At 35.8% G+C, this 22,312-nt stretch overlaps 1 protein-coding gene across 1 annotated transcript in view; it reads right to left on the reverse strand.

Moving 5' to 3' along the window:
* LOC135839892 (pancreatic triacylglycerol lipase-like) overlaps positions 1-22,312 on the reverse strand; it is a 32,245-nt gene that overhangs the window by 8,424 nt on the left and 1,509 nt on the right. The window contains exons 2-5 of the mRNA XM_065356145.1: positions 11,372-11,459; positions 9,532-9,596; positions 9,258-9,407; positions 4,232-4,383 (exon numbers count right to left, since the gene is read on the reverse strand). Coding sequence (XP_065212217.1) covers positions 4,232-4,383; positions 9,258-9,402 — 297 coding nt within the window. The 5' untranslated portion in view covers positions 9,403-9,407; positions 9,532-9,596; positions 11,372-11,459. The remainder of the gene's footprint in view (positions 1-4,231; positions 4,384-9,257; positions 9,408-9,531; positions 9,597-11,371; positions 11,460-22,312) is intronic.

Genomic DNA, 22,312 nt, shown 5'->3' on the forward strand with positions numbered 1-22,312 from the left:
TTGGCCTTACTTACAAAATGGCAGTCATTTTGATTGACAGGTCAGCCGAAATCGCAGATTTTGCGTTTCAACATAGTACTTGCACGAAATTTTTCAAACCTCACAAAGGTAGATCGAAATGCGTTTTTCGATTTTTGGTGAATTTTTGAAAATCCAATTTAGGCCAAAAATGAGGGAAAAAATCTAAATTTTACCAAATTGACCAAGAAAGCTGAAATTTGGGATATACCCTATTTTCGAGATGCCAAATCGATTGGAAACGGTTTCAACCCGTTTTGAGCAGTTCTGGAGCTTCCAGCAGATTTTTGAAACTCGGAATTTCCACAAAATTCCATCAAATTGGAATTGTAAAGCTGAAATTTATTCTAAAAACTAATTTCAATACGCTACGAAGTACTGCAGGTGAGTTTCAAGTCGTTTTGGAGCCTCCAGCGACTTTTTGAAAATTCCTGAAGCCTCCAGTAGATTTTTGAAACTTTAAATTTTCACAACATTTCATCAAAATGGAGATGGAAAGCTGAAATTTACTCTACACTGCAATTTTAACACCCTCTGAAGACGACTTCAGGTTTTCATTTTAGAGCCACCCGCGATTTTTTTGAAAATTACTGGAGCCTCCAGTAGAATTTTGAGACTTGAAATTTCCCCAAAATTTCATCAAATTGAGATGTAGAGTCGAAATCCATTCTGCAAACTAATTTCAATACGCTACGAAGTTGACCGCTGGTGGATTTCTGGTCGTTTTTAAGCCTCCAGCGACTTTTTAAAAGGTTATATGTATGGCGTTTTTTTTGGAAAATTGAAATTTCCTAAAAGTACCTGGAAGCTTCAAAACCATTTGAAACCACCATGTAGTCTGGCGATGTGAATTTCAGCTTGCCAATTCCATTTGATAAATTAATGTTCCGGGAATTTCAAGTTTCAAAAAAATCTACTGGAGGCTCTAAAATGACTTGAACCCACCTGAAGTCGTCTTCAGAAGGTGTTAAAATTGCAGTGTAGAGTAAATTTCAGCTTTCCATCTCCATTTTGATGAAATGTTGTGAAAATTTAAAGTTTCAAAAATCTACTGGAGGCTTCAGGAATTTTCAAAAAGTCGCTGGAGGCTCCAAAACGACTTGAAATTCACCTGCAGTACTTCGTAGCGTATTGAAATTAGTTTTTAGAATAAATTTCAGCTTTACAACTCCAATTTGACGGAATTTTGTGGAAATTCCGAGTTTCAAAAATCTGCTGGAGGCTCCAGAACTGCTCAAAACGGGTTGAAACCGTTTCCAATCGATTTGGTATGTCGAAAATAGGGTATATCCCAATTTTCAGCTTTCTTGGTCAATTTGGTAAAATTTAGATTTTTTCCCTCATTTTTGGCCTATAAATTGGATTTTCAAAAATTCACCAAAAATCGAAAAACGCATTTTAGCACTTGAAATTTTGACAGGTGATAAATTTTTGCATGATCTTTCGACCTACCTTTGTGAGGTTTGAAAAATTTTGTGCTAGATAGTCCTATGTTGAAACGCAAAATCTGCGATTTCGGCTGACCTGTCAATCAAAATGGCCGCCATTTTGTAAGTAAGGCCACATTTTTTTTGGGCAAGTTTGCTTTAAAATGTTCCTTAGGATGCTCCCTTTAAGAAAGAAGTTGTCCCGGATGATCGGCGGGGGGGGGGGGTACAATTACTCCTATTGTCATATGCCGAACTAATACGTTAGTTACCCACTTGAACAACTACGTTCTAGGTTTTCAAAAATTGGTTTCTGCCAGTTCAGAACCATATACGTTTCCAAATTAGAACAAACCAACAAGTACCAATCGCATTTATTCATGCAAAACTTAATTTGAACGGTTTTTATGGCTTAATCATTTTGTCAAAAATGACAAATTCAGAGGTAGATTGCCCTAAAGACCTATTTTTCGATAAAATTGTAAAAGTCCCGCTGTTCACAAAAAATTTCAAAAAAATCGGTTTTTAGCAAACTTGCTTAAAAATTTTACTACCCCCCAAAAAAATTTTGCTTTTTTACTTTAGCAATAATTATGGTACTTGAAGATTTCGTTTTTTTTAAAATATTACTTCTTTGCCAATATATAGGTAATATTAGGCAACAGCAAATTTGGCCTTAAAATGAAAAAAATCCAAATGTTTCCAATTTCATCAGAGAAGCTGAATTTTGAATGTACCTTAAAAATACACTTCGGCATCTGAAATTTTAGCTGATGATTCATTGTTCCGAGCTCTTTCGATTTAGCTTCGTCCAGTTTAAAAAAACTTTTGTTCGTTGAGATATTTTCCTCATTGTCATTACTCATTAGTGTAGACTGTAGAGAGAAGCTAATTTCATGGAATGAGTACAGATTTCATCTAGTAAAAGTAGCACTATGTACCTACATACTACATACATACATTTATGTATTTTGAAACCGTAGGTACGTTGAGGGCCCAACGCCCTACGTTATGTTGTAAGTTTCCAATATCTACATGTGTATAGAAAGCTCTGGTCGAGATTCTCAACTTTTAGTCACTCGCTTGTTTTCATTGTTCGTTCTTCGCATTAGCTTTCTTATTTTAAATGAATAAGTAACGTTAAAGCGGTCATGTGTCGTGTACGAGTTGGGTAGATCGCATCACATCGCGCTGCCAACGTCTCGTCGTTCACGTTTCTTATTGCTCTTCTCAGCTTGTTAGTGACATTATGTAAAAGCCACATCGTTGTACTCGTATTACGTAATGAGCGGTTAATTCTTAGTCGACAAGCTCCTCACTTTTCAACGTATAGGTATATCGATTCTCTAGCACCTATGTATAAATCTATAGCTTACGGTAATAAACTCGAATGTGCATTCCAGTGTGCCTCAGAAACTCTCCCCCCTCCCTCCTCTGCAAGGGTCATTTTCCACGATGGTTTTTTTTTTGTCAAAATTATTCGAGAATTGAATTTTGAAAAAAATGACACCTAAAATTTTACATCGTGGATGTATTTTTTGCTGTAGAGCTGATTATGATCTGTTTTTGTCCCGAAGTTCTAAGTCTGGGCATGGCGTATCTAATGTTAAGAATTCGTCACATTTTTTTCAAGTTCTTGATAATTAAACAAAATAGGTACTTACCTATTTATAGAAAGATCAGATGCGTTTGATTTTGATTTTTGCTTACTTTTTCAATAGAACCCCTTAACTTTTTTGGATCACTCATTCGTTTTCAAAGAAGCATAAGCGGTGAGTTTTTGTGGGAACAAAACAAAGTTTTTTCTGTACAGTTTTTTCCTTAACGTGTTTCGATACCTAATAATAGTGAGGTTTTGAACGACGAATCCCAGATGGATTTTTTAGATTGCTTCCTAGACCTGCCCCGAGCCCCAATGCTCGGGTGCTTAGGACTCGTGCAGTATGCTCAATGCTCATTGTCACCCAATGGATTCAATTACGCACGTGTCAATTTTCATTTTCGTATTCAAATTTCTCGCGATTCAAATCCTGTCAGCTATACGTATAGTTGGTCATTTCCTTATAAAGTACGCGACATATGTACAATGTATTTTGTATCGAAAGATGAAAAATAATCACGCGAATGGGAATGGTACATATCTTATTATAAAAGCTCGTCTTACAGAAAACCATCTCCAATACGTACTTTAGACTTACGTTCTCGTAAGAGTACTAATAACGAGCATTACGTATTTATTTTAATTTACATAATAATTTACGTCGAGATTTCGTAATAATTTTAACAAGATACATAACAAAATTGTATGTACAAATTAAACGGCCGGTGCGGTGCGGTGCGGTGCGGCGCGGCGCACCGCGTTCATTTGCTGGCCGTGAAGATTTTTTTTTTTTGGTAATTTTATTCTATTCGAGACATACGAGACGTGCACGCTGTATACACTTTTGTAACAGTCTGTTGAACCCGCGTTTTGCACCTCTACCTACAACCTATAGGGTCTAATACTACGTATACGGTTTGTTTGTTTATTTCTACTTTTTCATTGGTTTATGAAATATGTATGTAGGTAGGTATTTGTCGGATGCTATTACACATCTAGGTTATTTTTATGGAAGTAAATTGAAGTTTTCGGGGAAGAAAGCCCTTATTTTTTCGTTGCGACGACGCGACGCGACGATGAAAACTTAGCAGGTGTTACGTATTAAAGTGACGAATTTGTTGCGTTTTATACGTCGGCGGAAATTTGACATTATATAAATTCTGGTCTACTTAGTACTCGTACTTACCTTCGGTTGTTTCCTGGTGTGCAGCATGAATCTGGTGTCGATTACTTGGCGAGGTAGCGGAAAAACATTCAGAGGTCGATAGATCAAATGGTACCATTCGCGAGTTATGTTGATGCAACCTATTTCATCGTAGCAGCGAGTCTCATTTTCAACTGAAAATTAAAAAGCATCGAGCTGCGGTTAATTTAGTCGAATGGGGATGGCGCGGCCATTCAAGTTACGAATTTAACAAGTCTTCATTATTAGTCATTTCGTCGTTATGGATTGTAATTTTTCTCAATTTTTTGCCTCCCTGACTGCAAAATTTCCCCGTTGGAATTCCAAACTAATTGTTTTCCGCATCGCAACACTTTCTCGCCCAATCTTCCGTCTTTTTTTTTCATTTTCGAAAAACCTACTTTTCCACTTCTCGCAACTTTTTCGCCAACTATTTGTATTTTAGGCCAACTAAAAACAATTATGACAAGTTGAAAACTTTCAAATTGCAGACTCGAGACGTGACTTCAAAATTCAATAAGCTATAAGTTATCGATTTCTAAAAAGCACTTTTTGTGCGTACTTAAACGCAGTCGAAAAGTAATAGATATTAATTAAAGTGGAAAGACGTGTCTAAAAAGTCTAAATATGAGAAAACTTTCGGCACGTTTTTCGATAATAATACTTAATAATTTAATGGTAAAATATGTAAGATTATTCACGTAGTTATTACGGAAGCCTTGCTAGGACACATATGGAAAACCGAAGGAGAGATGAGATATTTGTTTCGTAATTTGTTGAAAATTCAGTTTCAGACGTCTCAGTGGGCCACAGACCCCCCCCCCCCAAACGACGATAATTCGGATTCAACCCTCATCGATGTATGTACAATGTGTCGATTAATATGTTTTCGAGGTCGTAGAATTCGAATCTGTACTTTTTTTTGTAGGGGTGGGGGTGAGGCGTGGGGAGCGAGAAAATTTCAAAATGTTGCTTTCATTATCGTGTAATATATATCGATTTATATGTTTTCGAGATCGCAGAGTTCGAATCTGGAGTTACTTTTTTGGTAGGGGTAGGGGGACCACGAGCAGAAGTAGCTTGAAAAACGTTGTTTTTTGTGCATTTTTTCCATCTCATTTTTCAAGATTCTTTTGCGAATTTCGCGAGAGCAAAATGAGATAGTAAATTCTATCAATGGTAGGAGATCCGCAACTAAATTCCGGTCATTTTGGTGTCCCATTTATTGAATTTTGGTTGAAATTAAGAAATTAGCAATAAAAAAAACGTGTTTTTTCATTTTTTTGTAACTCCAAATTCCAGTATGAATGATGGCGCATTTTGAAAATAACAGCTTCATTTTGAAAACCAATGGCTAATCAGCATCGGCTAAGGTCCATAAATGTCCATTTAATCGGAATCCATGTTTAATTACTTCCAAATTTACAAAGGAGAAGTTGCGATAAGGCCATTTTTTGGCACCAGCTAGTTATCGACTCAACCACTCTTAAAATGTTGTAATAAATGTCCCAAATACGAATCCGTGGTTGGTTAACCCAAAATGACCATTTTTTTGGGCTTCAGGGGTTCCCAAAGTTCTGAATAAAAAAATAATTTTAGGAACCACGAGTATTATTTTCAAAAACTTTTTTACCATGAAACATCTGTTTGAACCCGATAAACGTTATGCGAGGAGATTTTTCTATTTTCGACCCCTGGGGGCAAAAATTTTGGAACCACAATTTTGGACCTATCCCTGCAGACCCCGCTAAAAAGCTTTTTACAGTTCATTAGTATCTGAAAGACCTCCATCCTATACCAAATTTTGAGCTCAATAAAAATTTTCGCTGGTACTCAAAAATTTAGTTTTTCAATTTTTTCGTAATTTCAATATTTTGGGAACCCCTGGAAAGCTAGAAACCTGCGATTTGCGCCAAACGTAACGTTTTGAGGCGTATATTCAATAATCAAGATGAAAAAGTTGAATTGAGCGCCCTGTATATTTGTAATTTTGAACCCTTTTTTCAGAGCCCCCCATTTTAGGCACCCCTAAAAAAAGCGTTTATGCATATTTTTTCAAATAAATTGAAGAATTTACGTTTGAAACACACTAGCAAGTGCTCGATAATTTTTCATTTGATTTTTCCTGTAACTTTCAAAATTAAGCTATTTCAGGTCAAATTCTGGCATTTTTACTTCGTTGAAATCATGAAAACGTTATTTTAACGCCTTTTCGAAGAGTTAAATCTCAGAATTTGATCCATAGTAGCTCAATTTTGAAAGTTACTGGAAAAATCATATGAAAAATTATCGAGCACTTGCTAGTGTGTTTCAAACGTAAATTCTTCAATTTATTTGAAAAAATATGCACAAACGCCATTTTTTGGGGTGCCTAAAATGGGGGGCTCTGAAAAAAGGGTTCAAAATTACGAATATACAGGGAGCTTAATTCAACTTTTTCATACGTCACGTTTGGCGCAAATTGTAGGTTTCTTGTTTTCCAGGGGTTCCCAAAATATCGAAATTACGAAAAATTGGAAAACTGAATTTTTGAGTACCAGCGAAAATTTTTATTGAGCTCAAAATTTGGTAGGATGGAGGTCTTTCAGATACTAATGAACTGTAAAAAGCTTTTTAGCGGGGTCTGCAGGGATAGGTCCAAAATTGTGGTTCCAAAATTTTTGCCCCCAGGGGTCGAAAATAGAAAAATCTCCTCGCATAACGTTTATCGGGTTCAAACAGATGTTTCATGGTAAAAAAGTTTTTGAAAATAATACTCGTGGTTCCTAAAATTATTTTTTTATTCAGAACTTTGGGAACCCCTGAAGCCCAAAAAAATGGTCATTTTGGGTTAACCAACCACGGATTCGTATTTGGGACATTTATTACAACATTTTAAGAATGGTTGAGTCGATAACTAGCTGGTGCCAAAAAATGGCCTTATCGCAACTCCTCCTTTGTAATCACCTATTTATTACTGAAAAACTGATTTTTTTCCTAATTGGTGAAATTTCATTTTACAACTCGAAAAATTTTTCATAAAGTAAACGAATGCTTCCGAACCAAAAAAAAGTGTTCCTTGTGGTCAATGATATGATATAAAAAATTCAAAATCAGTTTATTTCATTAAATAGTACGTATTACCCCAGAAATCTGTTTATGTAGTAGCAAAAAATTGCGCTAGTCTAATAATTTTCACACCACTGTAAAACGTCAACTTGCTTTTTTCAAAGTTGCCAAAAAGCCTCGTCGTTTCTTGGTAAAAATTGTGGTTTCTTGCAAAAAATTCCAAAAAAGTTCCTTTTTTTCTCAAAATCTCGCTTCTTTTCCTGATATTTGTCAAAAATGGCCAATTTATAAGTAGATTACAAAAAAGACCTTTTTTAAATTAAAATTGTAAAAGTTTCGCTGTTTGCTAAAAATTGTGTAAAACTCATTTTCCCCCCAAGAATATCCAAAAATGTTTCTTTTTTTTTGCCAAAAATGACGTTAAGATTTCGCTTCTCATCAAAAGCTTGCAAAATAGTTCAATTTTTTTGAAAAAATTGTGAAAAGGTATCACTTTTCTTCCATTAATTACCCAACAGTCTTGTTTTTTGCTAAAATTATTGTCAAGTTTTTTTTTTTTTTTTTTTTTTTTTTTTAAGAACAAAAATTCTCGTTTCTGTTATTAAGTGTCACTTTTCGCTTTTTGTCCAAAAATTGTCCCAAGTCTTGCATTTTGCTATAGTTATTGGTTTCAAAAACAACCTCTTAGTGATGTTTTCTCGTTTTCTGCCAATTATGCCAAAAATTGCTAAAAATTGTTTTTTTTCTTACCAAAAATTCTAAAAAGTCCTTGTCTTTTTAAAAAATTGTGCTGTAGAGTCGCTTTTTTTTCCGGAAGTTGCTCTACATTCCGTCAAGTAATTCTTGAAGAAGACTCGAAGTTTTTATAATTTCGTAAACTTTTTCGAAGGGTTGGAGCTTTTTTTAAAAAAATGAAATACCTGTTAGGTATTTGAATTTTATAATGAATTTTTTTCTACGTTTTATTCTTTTAGCTAACCATTTTAGCGTGTGGAAAGAACATTCGAGGAGGGAGAAGAATTCAGGAGAATAAAGGTACGAAATTATTATTTCGTGTTTCAAGTTGGTTGATTTTGTTTAGTCCCTGATTAAATTAGCATACGAGTGAACTAAATTTTTGAGTCCGCAACTCCAACTGCCCCAATATTTCTCCTTTTTTGTGTATCTCTTTTCAAAAATTTTGTTTCTCGTAATTTTCCTTTCCTACCTTTCTTTAACGCAAGTACGAGTTATAGGTAGTTGAAGAAAGATAAATCGTGTGTTGCATCTACAGGTAGGTACTACGAAAGTATACATAAAACAGACTCGAATCGATTAGATAACTACAGTATAAGACGAAGTAATATTGGAATACTAATGGAAGTATGTCACTACATTGTAGTACTTGACTAGATGTCTATTTATGCGAGTAACCCAGGGTGTACGATTTTAATGCTCGTTATAAGTATACCTCTATACCTCTACCTACGAGTACCTACATATTAGCAAAAAAAAAAAAAAAACCATTGACGTCATGCGACGGCATTTTTATAAGTCACCAACTGCCAGTTCCGAACTAAAAAACGAGTAATGCTTCTCTGTCTGCATCTACTTGTAGGTATAAAAGTGTTAGTATTCTAGGCAAGTCTGGCGAATATTATAATCTACATGATGCGTATCTAACTCCTGTATAGGTAAAGGTATAATTCTGCTAAAATGGATACTCGGAAAGTCGAAATACGTGTACGTCATAAAATGAAAATGATATCTATCGAACTATAAGGTATACAAGTAGTTAGTAGATGGGTGTTCGATTATACTGAGCTTGTAAAAAATTAGGGATGAAAAGGTTAGACTGGGTGGTCATGCAGATTGTTGTGACTGTGACGCATACGAGTAAGTATATGTTAGTCTATACCACATAATAAGTATTTAAGCATTTTATTTGTAGCTATTTAACAATAAGTAAGCTATGTAATCGTAGGGTTAGGGTACTACTTACATGGCAGCCAAGGTATGTTCACTTCGATTTTATTCGCTGCTCGTCCCCAATCTAGTATTCCGGCCGAACTCCATTTAACCACACATAAACTCAAAAATAGTGTTATTCCAAATGTCGGTTTTGCCCATGAACCAACATTCAACATATCTCCTGCAAAAACCATATCGAGTATTTAGAAAATGTTCTAACGCTAATAAATATGTAGGTATACTGCTAAGAGCACATTTGTAACTTTGCTAATGCGAAATACCAGTATACTCGTATATTCATTTACCTTCCAAAATGTGGAGGAAATTGGCAGTGTTTCTTCTATATTATGCATTCAGATATACGTGAATCCTGCGAAAAGAAATTTATTCAATTTTTTTTCTACTATTCGGCCTTAAACCGGCTTAAATTAATGTGAAGTAGATTTGTATAGCTATTAGGTAAGTCTAAGAGTAATTATATTTTACGTGTAGCATCGAATTTGTTCATTCGAACTGAACTGAACATCTTTCAATTTTGCGAGGCAGGGGACACGAGCTATTTTTTGTCCATATTTTTTTCTTCAATTCGTCGAACTTTCGTTGACTCGAAGTCGCGTGCGCGTTTCACAATTGAAACAATTTTTCGAAAACCGTATTCGAAGACGCGATGAATACGTAATTATTTTTCAACAATGCCTGCTACAGGCTACAGTAGGTATGCTACCTGGGTACCTATAGGTATATCGGCGTTTAATCGAAGCATTTAGATTTTAATTAGCACGTTGTGTGCGGCATGGCGTAAAACTGGTCGCGCGATAATGGCTGAAATTTCTATCCGTTGCGTTGCGTTGTACGAGTACGATGTACGAGAATGTGACTAAAATTTCCAAGTTGGCGAATTGATTCCAGTTGGTGCTGCGGTGTATTTTTTATTCCATCCAACACCACCGTCATCTCTCGCATCCGTGAATATACACGGAACTCCTTTCTGTTTCGATAAATGACAACAGATCGGCTACGGCTATACTTACTTGATTTTTTCATTTTTTTAATATTGCAACCAGGTTTTCCGCATTAAGGAAGTTCCCTCGGCGCGGCTGTATAGCGCAAATTTTACTTGGAAATGTCAGCGAGCGAGGGTTTGATTTGTTTTATGGATTTGAAGGTTTTATCGTATAGCATGGCAGATATTTCGCGTTTAATTTTTTAGCCAAGAAATTAATCGATTGTTTGACGTATTTGTTCGGTAATTTATTCGAATAAGGCGTACGTGATTTACCAACACGATCAGAATTTTATCGAAAATGTGGAACTGTTTGGGTTTTACGTTTGATTTGTCAAGTTGAAAGCCTCTGCGTGTCTCCAATTTGAACGGGAACGGTTTAAAACTCCCATAGGCAAAATTTCAGCTGTTCAAATTGATTTTTTGATGTTTTTGCGAAATTTTGAAAATTCAAATTTGACCATTTTTGGCGATTTAGGTACCTAGGTATGCTTTTTTTTCAAAAAAAATGTGGGCAGCTAAAATTTTGGTCATGTGTCAAAGTTGCAAAAAAAAAAAAAGAATGAAAATTCCGCGTTCAAAGTTTTCCTTTTCGTACGAGTCCTAAAAAAATTGAGGAGGGATCAACTCGGCAGTCGTTTGCTTCTGTCTGCTTTTTGAAATTTAGGTCAAATCCTAATTTTTCAATCGAACTTCTCGCTCAAAATTTTTTTGAAAATCTCCAGAAACTTTTTGGTGACGTTTTAAAATTATATATTAATGGTATATATTGAATACCTCACCCGTGATCAAAAAAAGAATAGGTATGGTATACAGAGTGCCCAGAAATATCGAGTACCCTAAAGAAAGTTTTTCATTAAAAATATAGGTTGGCAACGTGAAATAGATGCATATGACTGGTGGAATGTTATCTCTCCAGTCCAACAACCAATCATGTGTTATCATTATTACTCGTATCATTCACTGTGACCAACTAAAGTATTTCAGTAGAAAACTTTTTTAGGGGTACTCGATATTTCTGGGCACCCTGTATATGTATATAACGCCTGATTCGTGAGTTTGGCTTCTTTCGAAACCATTATGCCTACTTCGTGTAATATTAAACGAGTACATTTAGTGAATTTAAATTGCGATAACATTACCTGCGGAATTATCAATACGGCTGGTAGTCGTTTGTTTTCAAACGATGGCCTTGTTTCGTTTTTTCCTACTCTTCATCGTCTGGAATTTCTGCAATGAAAATGGTTGGTAAATTAATATACATTATCCATTATTTTCCTCTCTCCACTTTTCAATCGCAGATTCGATAATATTAATGTTTAATACTCGGCGTCGAGGTGAAAATGCGCCATTATGCGAACATCATTAAAACTAAATTCAAATAAATTATCGTTTTATGTATTGCAATTCATTGGCTGTGAATTGCAATTCATCGGTTGGTAAAATTTTTTAATAACCGATTTGTCGTGCGCGACATAATTGCGGGATGAAGGTGTACCTATTTTCATTGTCGAGCTAATTTCTCCTTGAAATGTTTATACTGCGTACTTATGCGTTTTTTTCTCGATTGAGAAGTGGGTGATGGTGTGAATTTGGCGAAGAAGGAGAATGTGGGTGGATAGAAAGTACCTGTACGAATTAAAAACTTGTAGAAAAATGACCAATTTCTGACATTTTGACTTTGACTAACATTGGAGTGCGTAATATTTAAATCTTGAATTGAATCCGACTTTCAAGAGCTTGTAATAAAATTATGTTGAATTTTCACTCGAAACTTATTAACGTTCTAACGTCTTTCTAATGCGAGACTTTTGAGAATTTGGAAAAAATCGTTTAGAATTCCTATCAATGATATTTCATTTTTAGTTTTGAAGCAAAAAACGTATCCGTGATTTTTTCAATTTTTGGGGGTTTCGTTATCTGGAGGATCAGAGGGCATTTTTCTTGAAAAAGTGGTTATCTAAAAGTACTCTGCTCAGAAATGAAACATTTTCAAAAAAGTACAGATACCTATGAATTTCTCATTTTTTTGTTGATTTTTTTCGACTTTGAGGGGCTCTGTATAGGGAACTGGCATGATTTGGGGGACCGAGGGAAGGGTTTTCTTGGAAAAAAGCTTATTCAGAAAGATTCTGCCCATAAATGAAAAGTTTTCAAAAAATTTCTGCAGACATCAATTTTTCATTTTTTTTATTTTCGCCGAATTTACGGAGGGAGCTCCATACGAGAGAGCTAACGTTATTTGGAGTCCAACAAAGGTAATCTTTTGAAAAGGAGGTTATGTAGAACAATTGAATCGGTGAGAACAGAAAAAGGACTAAGTCCATTTTCGCAGTTTTCAGGAATAACAAAAAACTGATTTATTCGGAAATCTAAAATTTTTGGTAAACATGCTTAAGGTCATTGAAAGAGAACCCCAAGACATAATTTTTAGCACAGTTTCGAAAAAAAAAATATTCACGTGCGCCGGCGCTGTTGCTGCCTAAAAAAATGGGACTTAGACCCTTTCTGCATTCAATCGCCAAAATTTTTCTTGAAATTGCTCGGGCACGAATGGGACTTGATTCTACATCTAAGTAACCCTACATCACTTGGACTGCTATCTCGTTTAAATTGGCCAAAAAGCCCTCGAGGTGTAAAACTTTTTGCCCAAGTTGTTGATTTTTTCGTCTTTTTTCAGTACATAGATGAATTTGAATTTCAAAAAATGGTCTTCTCGAAAATGTTTGTTATTTTTCAAGGAATTCAAAAAATTTAACAAAAAAGGTCATCAATGCAGACCCGCCCTTTTTCTGTGCCCAAATACCACTTTCCCGGCTGCAGTTTCGCGGAAATCTGACATCACCAGTCGATCCGCCGTATTTCAAAACCCACATATCCGTGAAAATTTTTTTTTCCAAAATTGTGACTTGGTCCCTTCCTGTTCTCACCGATTCAATTGTAACGTGGAAATGAGATATTTTCAAAAAAATTTCCCCGATTTTGATTTATTCACCTTTTTTGTGTTTTTTTCAACTTTGAGGGGCTTCTCACTAAGGGGTCAATATGGTTTTGAAGGGTTGCATGTGGGAAGTTTCTTCTTGAAAAGGGGATTATTTTGAAAAATTCTGACGCAGAAACAATAAATTTTCATAAATTGAAGAGTTACCGGTACTACTTTTTACAGACAGGGGGAAAATACAAAAATAGGGAATTATTTTCTCACTCGAGATAACAACTTTGGGGTGCGAGGTGGAAAATCCCAACTTTGCATGATAAAGTACGTATTACGTAATACGTATACCCCGTATACGTATAATTACGTACGCAGGCAGGCACGGTATGATTTCAGCTTCAGAATCAATTGACACTGTTTCAAGACAGTGTTTAAACCAAGATCAATTAAAATGGTCTTGAAATTTCAGTAATCATCACTCGAACCACGTGGAAAAAAATCTATATTACAAGCCCACCAACTGGAAACAATTCATTTCAAAATCTCAAAGAACCGCCATTGCCAGAATCCAATTGCAGTTGCACCTCAAATGGTTTGGCATCAAGAGTGAAACACGTAGAAAAAATGTTTCATCGATTAAAATTCATTAGAGTTTGGACAAGATGAGAGTTGGTACATTAACGAACCTGTGTGAAATGTGGAAATATATACAGTATTATAGACATGATTGAAATGAAACCAGACTGCACGACGTGCATGTGCTCTGCGGCTGCACGCAGTCATCATTGCACTGTGGCATGGCATTAACTACATACCTAAGGTTAACGAACTACCTCTTCGGACATTGCAACTGCCTACTGGTCAGCGACGACGCCGACAACGCCGACGTACACTTGTTTACAGACATACAAAGAATACCTGCGTGCGTGCGGGTAGACATGTTCAATGTTCACGTAAAGATACGATACATAGTAGTGCAAGTACCATACGTAGTAAACGTACCTCTCTACCTACTAGCTCAAATACATACACCTTTACCTACACATATCACTGAAATGCGGTATTTAATGCTATAGTAGGTATGCTTGTGTACTGTACATAATTCAGGTTTATACTCGTATAGTATCTGCATACAATATATGTATACATACATAAATACACCTACCTATATTGAAGGAATACAGAGCCATGTCAAATCATTAATACACTTTCGATTTTAAAATACTTCTTCAAAGGTCAACTCGCGCGCCATAGAGGTCGTACAGATTCGAGATAAAACAATGCACACCGCTGTGGCTTCGCTTCGACCAAAGAAGAATGAAAACCCCAATCCAGCCAGATGCTCGTTTCAATTACGTAAGCGTCGTATGAAAATACACATACATAATACGAGTAGGTATAACCGCGAACTGACGAAGAAGTGTAAACGCACAGCGCGGAGCAGATTATGTAAGCGAAATAACGCGTGTATGTAGAGGAAAATGCGCCCGCTGAGTACTGACTAGTGACTACTCAGCGTTCCTTGATCCTTGACCATAATGGAATTTCACCTGATCAGCATTCACTCGTATGTATGTATCTTACCTACTCGAGTGATTTGGCACTATTGAGGGATGTTGGATGCTGACTTCATACAAGAGGACAGGAAAAAGTCTAAAAAGCCGAATAAGTTCTGCTGTTTTTGTCAAAAAATGGTCAAAAATTCTCGTTTCTCTTCTAAAAATTACAAAAAAGCTTCACTTTTTCGACCAAAAGTGCATTGAAATGTTATCTCATTGCCAAAAATCTTCTAAAAGACTCGCTTTCTACCTTACTTCTTTTCTAAAAAAAAATTGCTGAAAAGTTTCGCTTTTTTTACCAACAATTTCTGAAAAACTCGGTTCTTTTGCTGAAACCAAGTATCGAAGTCCTGCTATCAAACAATAGTAGGTACTCTCTAAATTTGAAGCTGTCAAATTTCACTGCTTAGCAGTCACGACATTTTGATTTTTTAAAAGCAGTAGTTTTTTACTGCAAAACAGTAGAAAATCTACTGAATTGGTCAGTCAAATGATTTTTTACTGACCAATTTCAGTAGATTTTTCACTGTTTTGCAGTAAAAAACTACTGTTTTTAAAAAGGCAAAAATGTCGTGACTGCTAAGCAGTGAAATTTAACTGCTTCAAATTTAGAGAGCAGCAAAAACTTTCGTATTTTGTCAAAGTTCCCAAAAAATGTCGTTTTCGCCAAAAATTGCCCAAAATTTTGGCTTTTTGTCAGAAAATTTCCAAAAAGTCTATTTTTTATGTTTTTTAAAATACAGACTTTTTGGTCGGAAATTTCCAAAAATTTTCTAAAAATTTTTTTGTTTTTTTTTGTTTTTTCAAATCAATTTTTTTTTTACTAAAAATTTCCATTAATTTTCACTTATTTGGTTGAAATTTTTAAAAAGTTTTACTTTTTGCCACAAATTAGTAGGTAAAAAGCTCTGCCTTTCGCTGAAATCGTCCTTAAAAGGTTTCCCCTCCGGTATAAAATTTCCAAAAAGTCACAATTTTTTGTCAATAATTGCCAAAAATTCTCACTTTATTGTCAAAATATTGCGAATAAATAGTCTCATTTTTTCGACAATAGGTACCTAGGTAATTTATTTTCAAAAAGTCTCGTTTTCTTTTATTAGTAGGTAATTAGGTATGTACTCGTACAAATTGTCAAAGTCTTCTTTTGGCCAAAAATTCCCTCAAGTTTTCAAGTTTTTTTTTTGCCAAAAAATCTTTTCTTTTGTTGCCGAAAACTGCTAAAAAGCCCTGTCTTTTGCTGGAAATTCGCCAAAAATTCTCACTTCTCTGCTAAAAATGGTCGAAAAGTCTCGCTTTTTTGCTAAATATTTCTAAAAAATGCGCTTTTTTCTGAGAGTTTCGGCCAAGTTTTTTTTGTTATTTTTTTCCGCATGTTTTGCTCTAATTTTGAACATTTTTTTAAAAGAAATATTCCTTATCGTGTAACTTTTATTGCCACACCTCGCAGTTTACAATTTGGGTACCCCAAGTGACAGGAACCTCACGATTTAACCCACGAATGCTTACCTAAGAAGAATAACTTATAGCTGTTCAGCAGAACATTTCGATGTTGAGTATACCTCTACCTCTACCTACCTACATATTTTACTAGCTACCTATTTTTTCAATGATGGCTTTTGTTTGATACGTTTTTCTAAGGAGTTCACCTACGTATTGATATGAAATAGAAACCATTGAACCAGTTTCAACAATGTGCGCGTAAGACTCGTTTGAGCAATTCAATTAAATGTGACTGCCGAGTGCTTATGCTTTAAATGGTACCGCGTCATTCTAATTAGAATGGAGAACGAACTGTTCGTATGAAAAGGGATTCTCTCTTACTCTATCTGTATTGAAGTCTGGATCGAGTTGCAAATTTACTGGCACCGAAAAGATGTTTTGAGATTGAGACATACTGCTCGAGTGTTCATTTGTGGTGAGCTGTTGCTGTGGTACCAATCCGTTCGTATGGGATCTAACTAGTAACTCTAACTACAACTACCTTGTTGCGGCTACCTAATGCTCATTCCTGCTATTTTCTCTCGATATGATTTCAAAATGCTACAAGTACGTGATAAAGTATTGTAAACAATTAAATGCGAGTAAGTACAGTCTGTGTACAGCGAACGTAATATTTGACCACAAATACGGCGATGGAGATGGCGACAGTGACGACAGTGACAACGACAACGACATACCTACACGATCGTAATGACATGACTAGTTTAACATACGAATAGGTAGTAGGTACCTATTTGTATCCAAGTCGAAGAATAATACAAGATCGATGGGCAGTGGGCAGTGGACAGTTGGACAGTTGGGCACACCAAGTAGTGAGAGCAAAAGCGTAACAGAAACGTTTCTGCGAAATGAACGATACCTACCACGAGGGACTTATGAGACGTTGATACTTCATACTCGTACTTACAAATACATACTAATGTTATGTAGTGTTAGTGTACCTAGTCGCGTACCGACTACCGTTCGAATTGAAGGCGGCGCGTCGCACTCGCGGCCGTAGCTGAAATTGGCGAATTTTCACGCTACTTTGATCGGCGGATCATGATCAATTGATCACGAATGGCACTAATGGCACATTAACGGCAACGTAAGACGACTTGCTACGGTTTAACAGCGTTACCCGTGCAGTACTCTATACCAGACTCCTTCATTGCCATTTTACGAGTACGTCTACGTACTACGAGTACCACGAAGATGGTAATTGAGTTGTCTCTACTCGATTGTAAAGGTGGAACTTGCAGTTCCATCGAGCATCAATTCGCTTCAGATCGTGCTGATGACTCACTTCCTTCATCTGCGATGGGCGATGCAGTTCCGGTTTCGTTGTCGACGACGGTTCGTGTTTTTTCTTCGTCTCTTCAGCCATTTCCGAATTCCGAATGGGCTCGCTTCGATCAACGTACGCGTATTTAAATTTATTGGATGGAAGTTTGCCTGGACTGTGGACTTACTGAAATGCTCTTAGTCCGGCATATGACTACCTATAGGAATAACTCTCCTCCTTCCCCCCCCCATCCTTTGGAACAAATTTTTTCTTATAGAGGGGACATTCCGAGGAACATTTTACAGCAAGCTTGCCATAAAAAAGTCAGCCTTACCAACGAAATAGCGGTTATTTTAAGATTTGGAAAGACAAACAAAGGAATTGAAAGGTAGATACAATTTCTAAAGGAAAATACACGACGTTGATCCGTATCACGCAAATACATACCTTCGTGTACTGAAAAACTGAAAAGTTGGTAGGTATGTCCTGGAACGATAGTACAAATTTGACGAACCGAACACCGATCAGATTTCCGAATCGTGCGTACAATTTTATCGACTCTGGAAAAGTGGGAAAAACGCGAACGCGTTAACATTCGGCCCTGCGTGTACAAAGAATGCTCATCGAATCACCTTGTTCACCAAACGATATTAAAATTACTCGTAAATGTTGAGAAAATCCTTGCCATTGCAATCTGCTTGGCGGCATGCATACGCGTTTCGTCATGAAATGACAATAAATACGCTAACGTACTTAATTAAAACTCGATATAGACGCTGAAAAAAACACGCATTGCGTTCGTTTGGTATGGTAGTTGGTTGGTAGGTGCTCGCGAAGAAGTGAAAAAAAAAACATTGTCAACCATCGCGACCTTGTTTTTAATTCTTTTAATTTCTCGCCATTATAGCCGTTTTAACGTTCGTGTTACGGATTCGTATTATCGTATTCAAAAGTATTAGGTACTTTTCGAAGTTTCATGCACCCAAGTTTTAATTGTTTTCGACGTAAACGAAAGTAAAGTTAGAGTGTTTTCAATTACTCTACTCGCCGGTGTTGATGGTTGTTGGTAATTTGATAATGAGGCGATTTGTAGGTAATTAGTATATAAGATACATACAACTTGTATATCAGCATAGCGAGCATCACATTTCCCTATCTGATCTCGTGTACCTACGAGTATTATTACTGTTTGATTATCTAAGAGACACGACTCGTGTCACGCTTTGCCATTTTTTAAAATAACTCTTAGAGTTAGTCTTATGAAGTAGTATGTATGTAGTTTGTGTACGATGCAGGTACGAGTACACGGTGTTGTGTTATCTTTAAATTGAATAATCTCCGAATGATTGACGAGACCTCCTCCGTAGATGCTGGCTGTGCACTGTGCAGTGTGTACTGTGTATGGTAACTAAGAAAGGAATCAGATTTATGTAATTTTCGATCGAAGATATGGGATGGCGGGACTTACGAGTAGCTTTGCTTAGGGTTTGATCGATGCAACTTGGTGATGGTTACAGTAAGGTACGAATATCTGAGGTGGTTGGGATTTGCGAACGAATACAATAGGTAGTTCGGGGGAGTGGGATATTACATATGTACATGTAGGTTTATGACTACCTTACATCATTTTTACTCGATATATAATTTATATACCTACTTACTCGTACTTTTTCCGAGTAATAATTTCGAATTTCCAAAAATTCAATCTGGGCAGCTGAAATTTTGGTTTTGGAGATTTCAGACCGTGCTCCTTCAAAAAATCGCGATCCCTTTCAAACGAGAGACAAACATTAACGCTATCTGAGAAGAAATTCAAATGAGGTTCGATAATTTTTGAAAAATTTCCAAAAGTTGAAAGTAACGCTTTTTATGAAACGCATCCTTCGCCCCTCGGAATCTTTTCCGTGGCTACTTACTGATTTTGACAGATATCAAAAATTCTCAAATTTGTGCAATAGGGTGTTCCGTGCTCGTTGGGTTGATTTTTGATGATGCTAAGCTCAGATTTAGTCTCCGTTTTCAGATATGTGAGATATGACATCCCCCCCCCTTTCTCTGAGGTTATTAGGGTAGCTCTTATTTTGAAGTTTCGGCTTTTTACGCTCCAGCTACCTGAAGTTGGTGTATTTTCCAATTTTTTGATTTTTCCCCAAGCCCCAAAAACGCCGTGCTATGGAGCTCCTCATGTACAAAATGGTCAAAAAAGAGGAATGAAAAAAAAAATTATTCAATAACTTTACATTTCTGCATCAGAATTTTTGCAAATTATTTTTGTTTCAAGATGAAACTTTCTCAGGCTCCGCAAGCTTGTATTTTGTTTACTTTTTATGGACTCTTTCCTCCCCCCCTCCCCTCTCATCAATAAAATGTTGGTAACATGTTTTTGGAATTTTCGAGTTTCTAGATCAGAATTCTTGCAAATATACCCCCTTTTATCAGAAAATACTCGGATCTCCTTGTATAGAACCGCTTCCCCTCCTCTCCACCCCCGCAAAAAATGAAATAGTCTGTTGAGAAACGTTTGAAAACTCTTCATTGTTGGTAAGAACTGTATTCTGATAGTCCTCTATTCGAGATTGTCAAAACCCTTTTAAAAAAACTCCACCTTTTTAAGAAAAAAATTATCTCGGTGTCCCAAAAAAATGCATTACCCTCTTATTTAGAGGTCCCCGAAATGTGGTACTGGAGGCGGCTGCTCAGAGTTCCATGGACAGCTAAAAGAACTAACGTCTCCATACTCGGAGAGTGAAGCAACAAGCTGCAGCTTTGCCGAATGCGTGAGAAGCGCGCAGGATTACGTACTTAACTGGAATGGTCACAATCATGTAAAACGTAAAACTGTCATTTTCTCGGATCTTTTTTCTTTTTTAAAATTTGGATGACTTCACGACATGACTCAACTTCAAGTTGGAGGCTAAAATTTTTCTATTCATAAAAATCAACAACTGGGGGGGGGAGTAAGAAAAACGCGATGAAAAAATCAGTAGTATAAATGAGAGCTGACCCTATTGTAAAGGGTGATGAGGCTTTTTTGTGAGAATACGCGGGAAATTTCAAAAACATTGAAAAATTGCCGCAAAAACTCACAAAAATTAAGAAATTTTGGGAAGGAAATGAAATTTGGCAAAAAAAGAAGCTGTCAAACAATTTTGTGAAAAAAAAAAGGACTTTTTTTGGCAAAATTTGAAACAAAAAGTGAACTTTTTAGGCAGGCAAGGCAAAAATCAACGCTTTTTGGACGTTTTGGCCGATAAAGTACAAATTTTTTGTCAATTTAGGCAAAAATTACGACCATTTGACTATTTTATCAAAAAAATATTTTGACGAAAAAACATAACTTTTCGTAAACTCGCCAAAAACTGTCAATGTGGCATATTTTGACTATACTGGCAAAAACAGGATTTTTTTGGGCAATCTTGGTAAGAACTAGGATGATTTGACAATTTTTACAAAACTTGCCCCTTTTTGAAAATTTTACCAAAAATGAACACTTTTTGATAATTCTGACAAAAACAGTGACACTTGTTGAAAGTTGTGCCAAAAATGTGCACTTCCTCGATTATTCCGCCAAAAATTGACGATTTCTTATACTTTTTTACAAAAATTGTGTTTTTTTTGACAATTTTTCCAAATATTAGTTGAATTTGAAAAAAAAAACTGATCACTATGATCGAGTTTTGTCAAAAACAGGATTTTTGTTTGACAATTTTGGAACAGAAACAGGAGTTTTTGAACAGATACATGTGCAAAAATCAATTCCTTGTGGATGTTTGGAATGTGTAGAGGGTACGAGGGTACATAAAATTATGGACTTACAACATTCGAGAATTAGCGTGCTCCAAAAAATAATTGTCAACAAAAGGTCCGATTGTAGTTACCCTATTTCTGGTTTTTGTCAATAGAGGATCCTTCATTTAAAAAAATGCTCATTTGTTTCATTTTTCCCCTGTTTTTTCAATGCGTGAGAAAAATTGAGAAAAAATCGATCATTTGTTAAAAATTCGGAGAAATTGCTCGCAAACTTACCTATAAATAAATTCAAGGTCTTTGCATCCGAATTGTGGAAAATGCAGAAACGCTTTGTAAGAAAACTACTCACTTCGTATTCAAGGTTAATGAAATGCTATAGTGAAATTTCAAGAGCCTGATTGAAATACTTGTTCGGTTTATATTTTGAATAGTGATAACTAATGTGAGCATTCCGAGAGCAATCATTACACAAATTAATCATTTTTTTGTGAAATGATTTTTGTGACACCTAAAAAAAGGTTGGTATTGGGAAAAGTACCAATAACTATAACATTTCACTATGCGGCACAAAATTTTAAAAGAAGCTTGAAATCTCGTTCAAAAATTTTGAAATGCACAAAATTTCAACTTCGAAATTTCTTACATTAGAAATAACTTATTTTTAGTCGGCAAATCGTAAATTTTCAAGTTTTCCTTCTTGTTTGTCCAGACAGTTTTTTTCCTTCTTTTTTTCTGAATTGAGGTAAAGTGTTGATTTTTAATCATGGCGTGCTGAATGTCGATCGCTCTTGAATATAGATTTATGTACTTGGCGAGGTGATCAATATTTGGTAATTTCATTTTATTCTTACTCTCCTTGCTAAATTTTTAGTTTTCAGCTCCTTAGGATTCACGTGGACTACCTTAAGAAGAGAAAGAGCTATGATCATCAAAAAGCAAAAATGATCAGATCTGGTGATGTGTACATAAAAAAATGATCTCGGACCATAAGTTACTTATACCTAGATCTGAATAGGTATAGGACATATAGGTAAAGGTATATACTTTGCATCCATAATATTCGCTACTGCATACA

The sequence above is a fragment of the Planococcus citri genome, chromosome 3, assembly GCF_950023065.1.
Source record: "Planococcus citri chromosome 3, ihPlaCitr1.1, whole genome shotgun sequence".
Lineage (NCBI taxonomy): Eukaryota > Metazoa > Arthropoda > Insecta > Hemiptera > Pseudococcidae > Planococcus > Planococcus citri.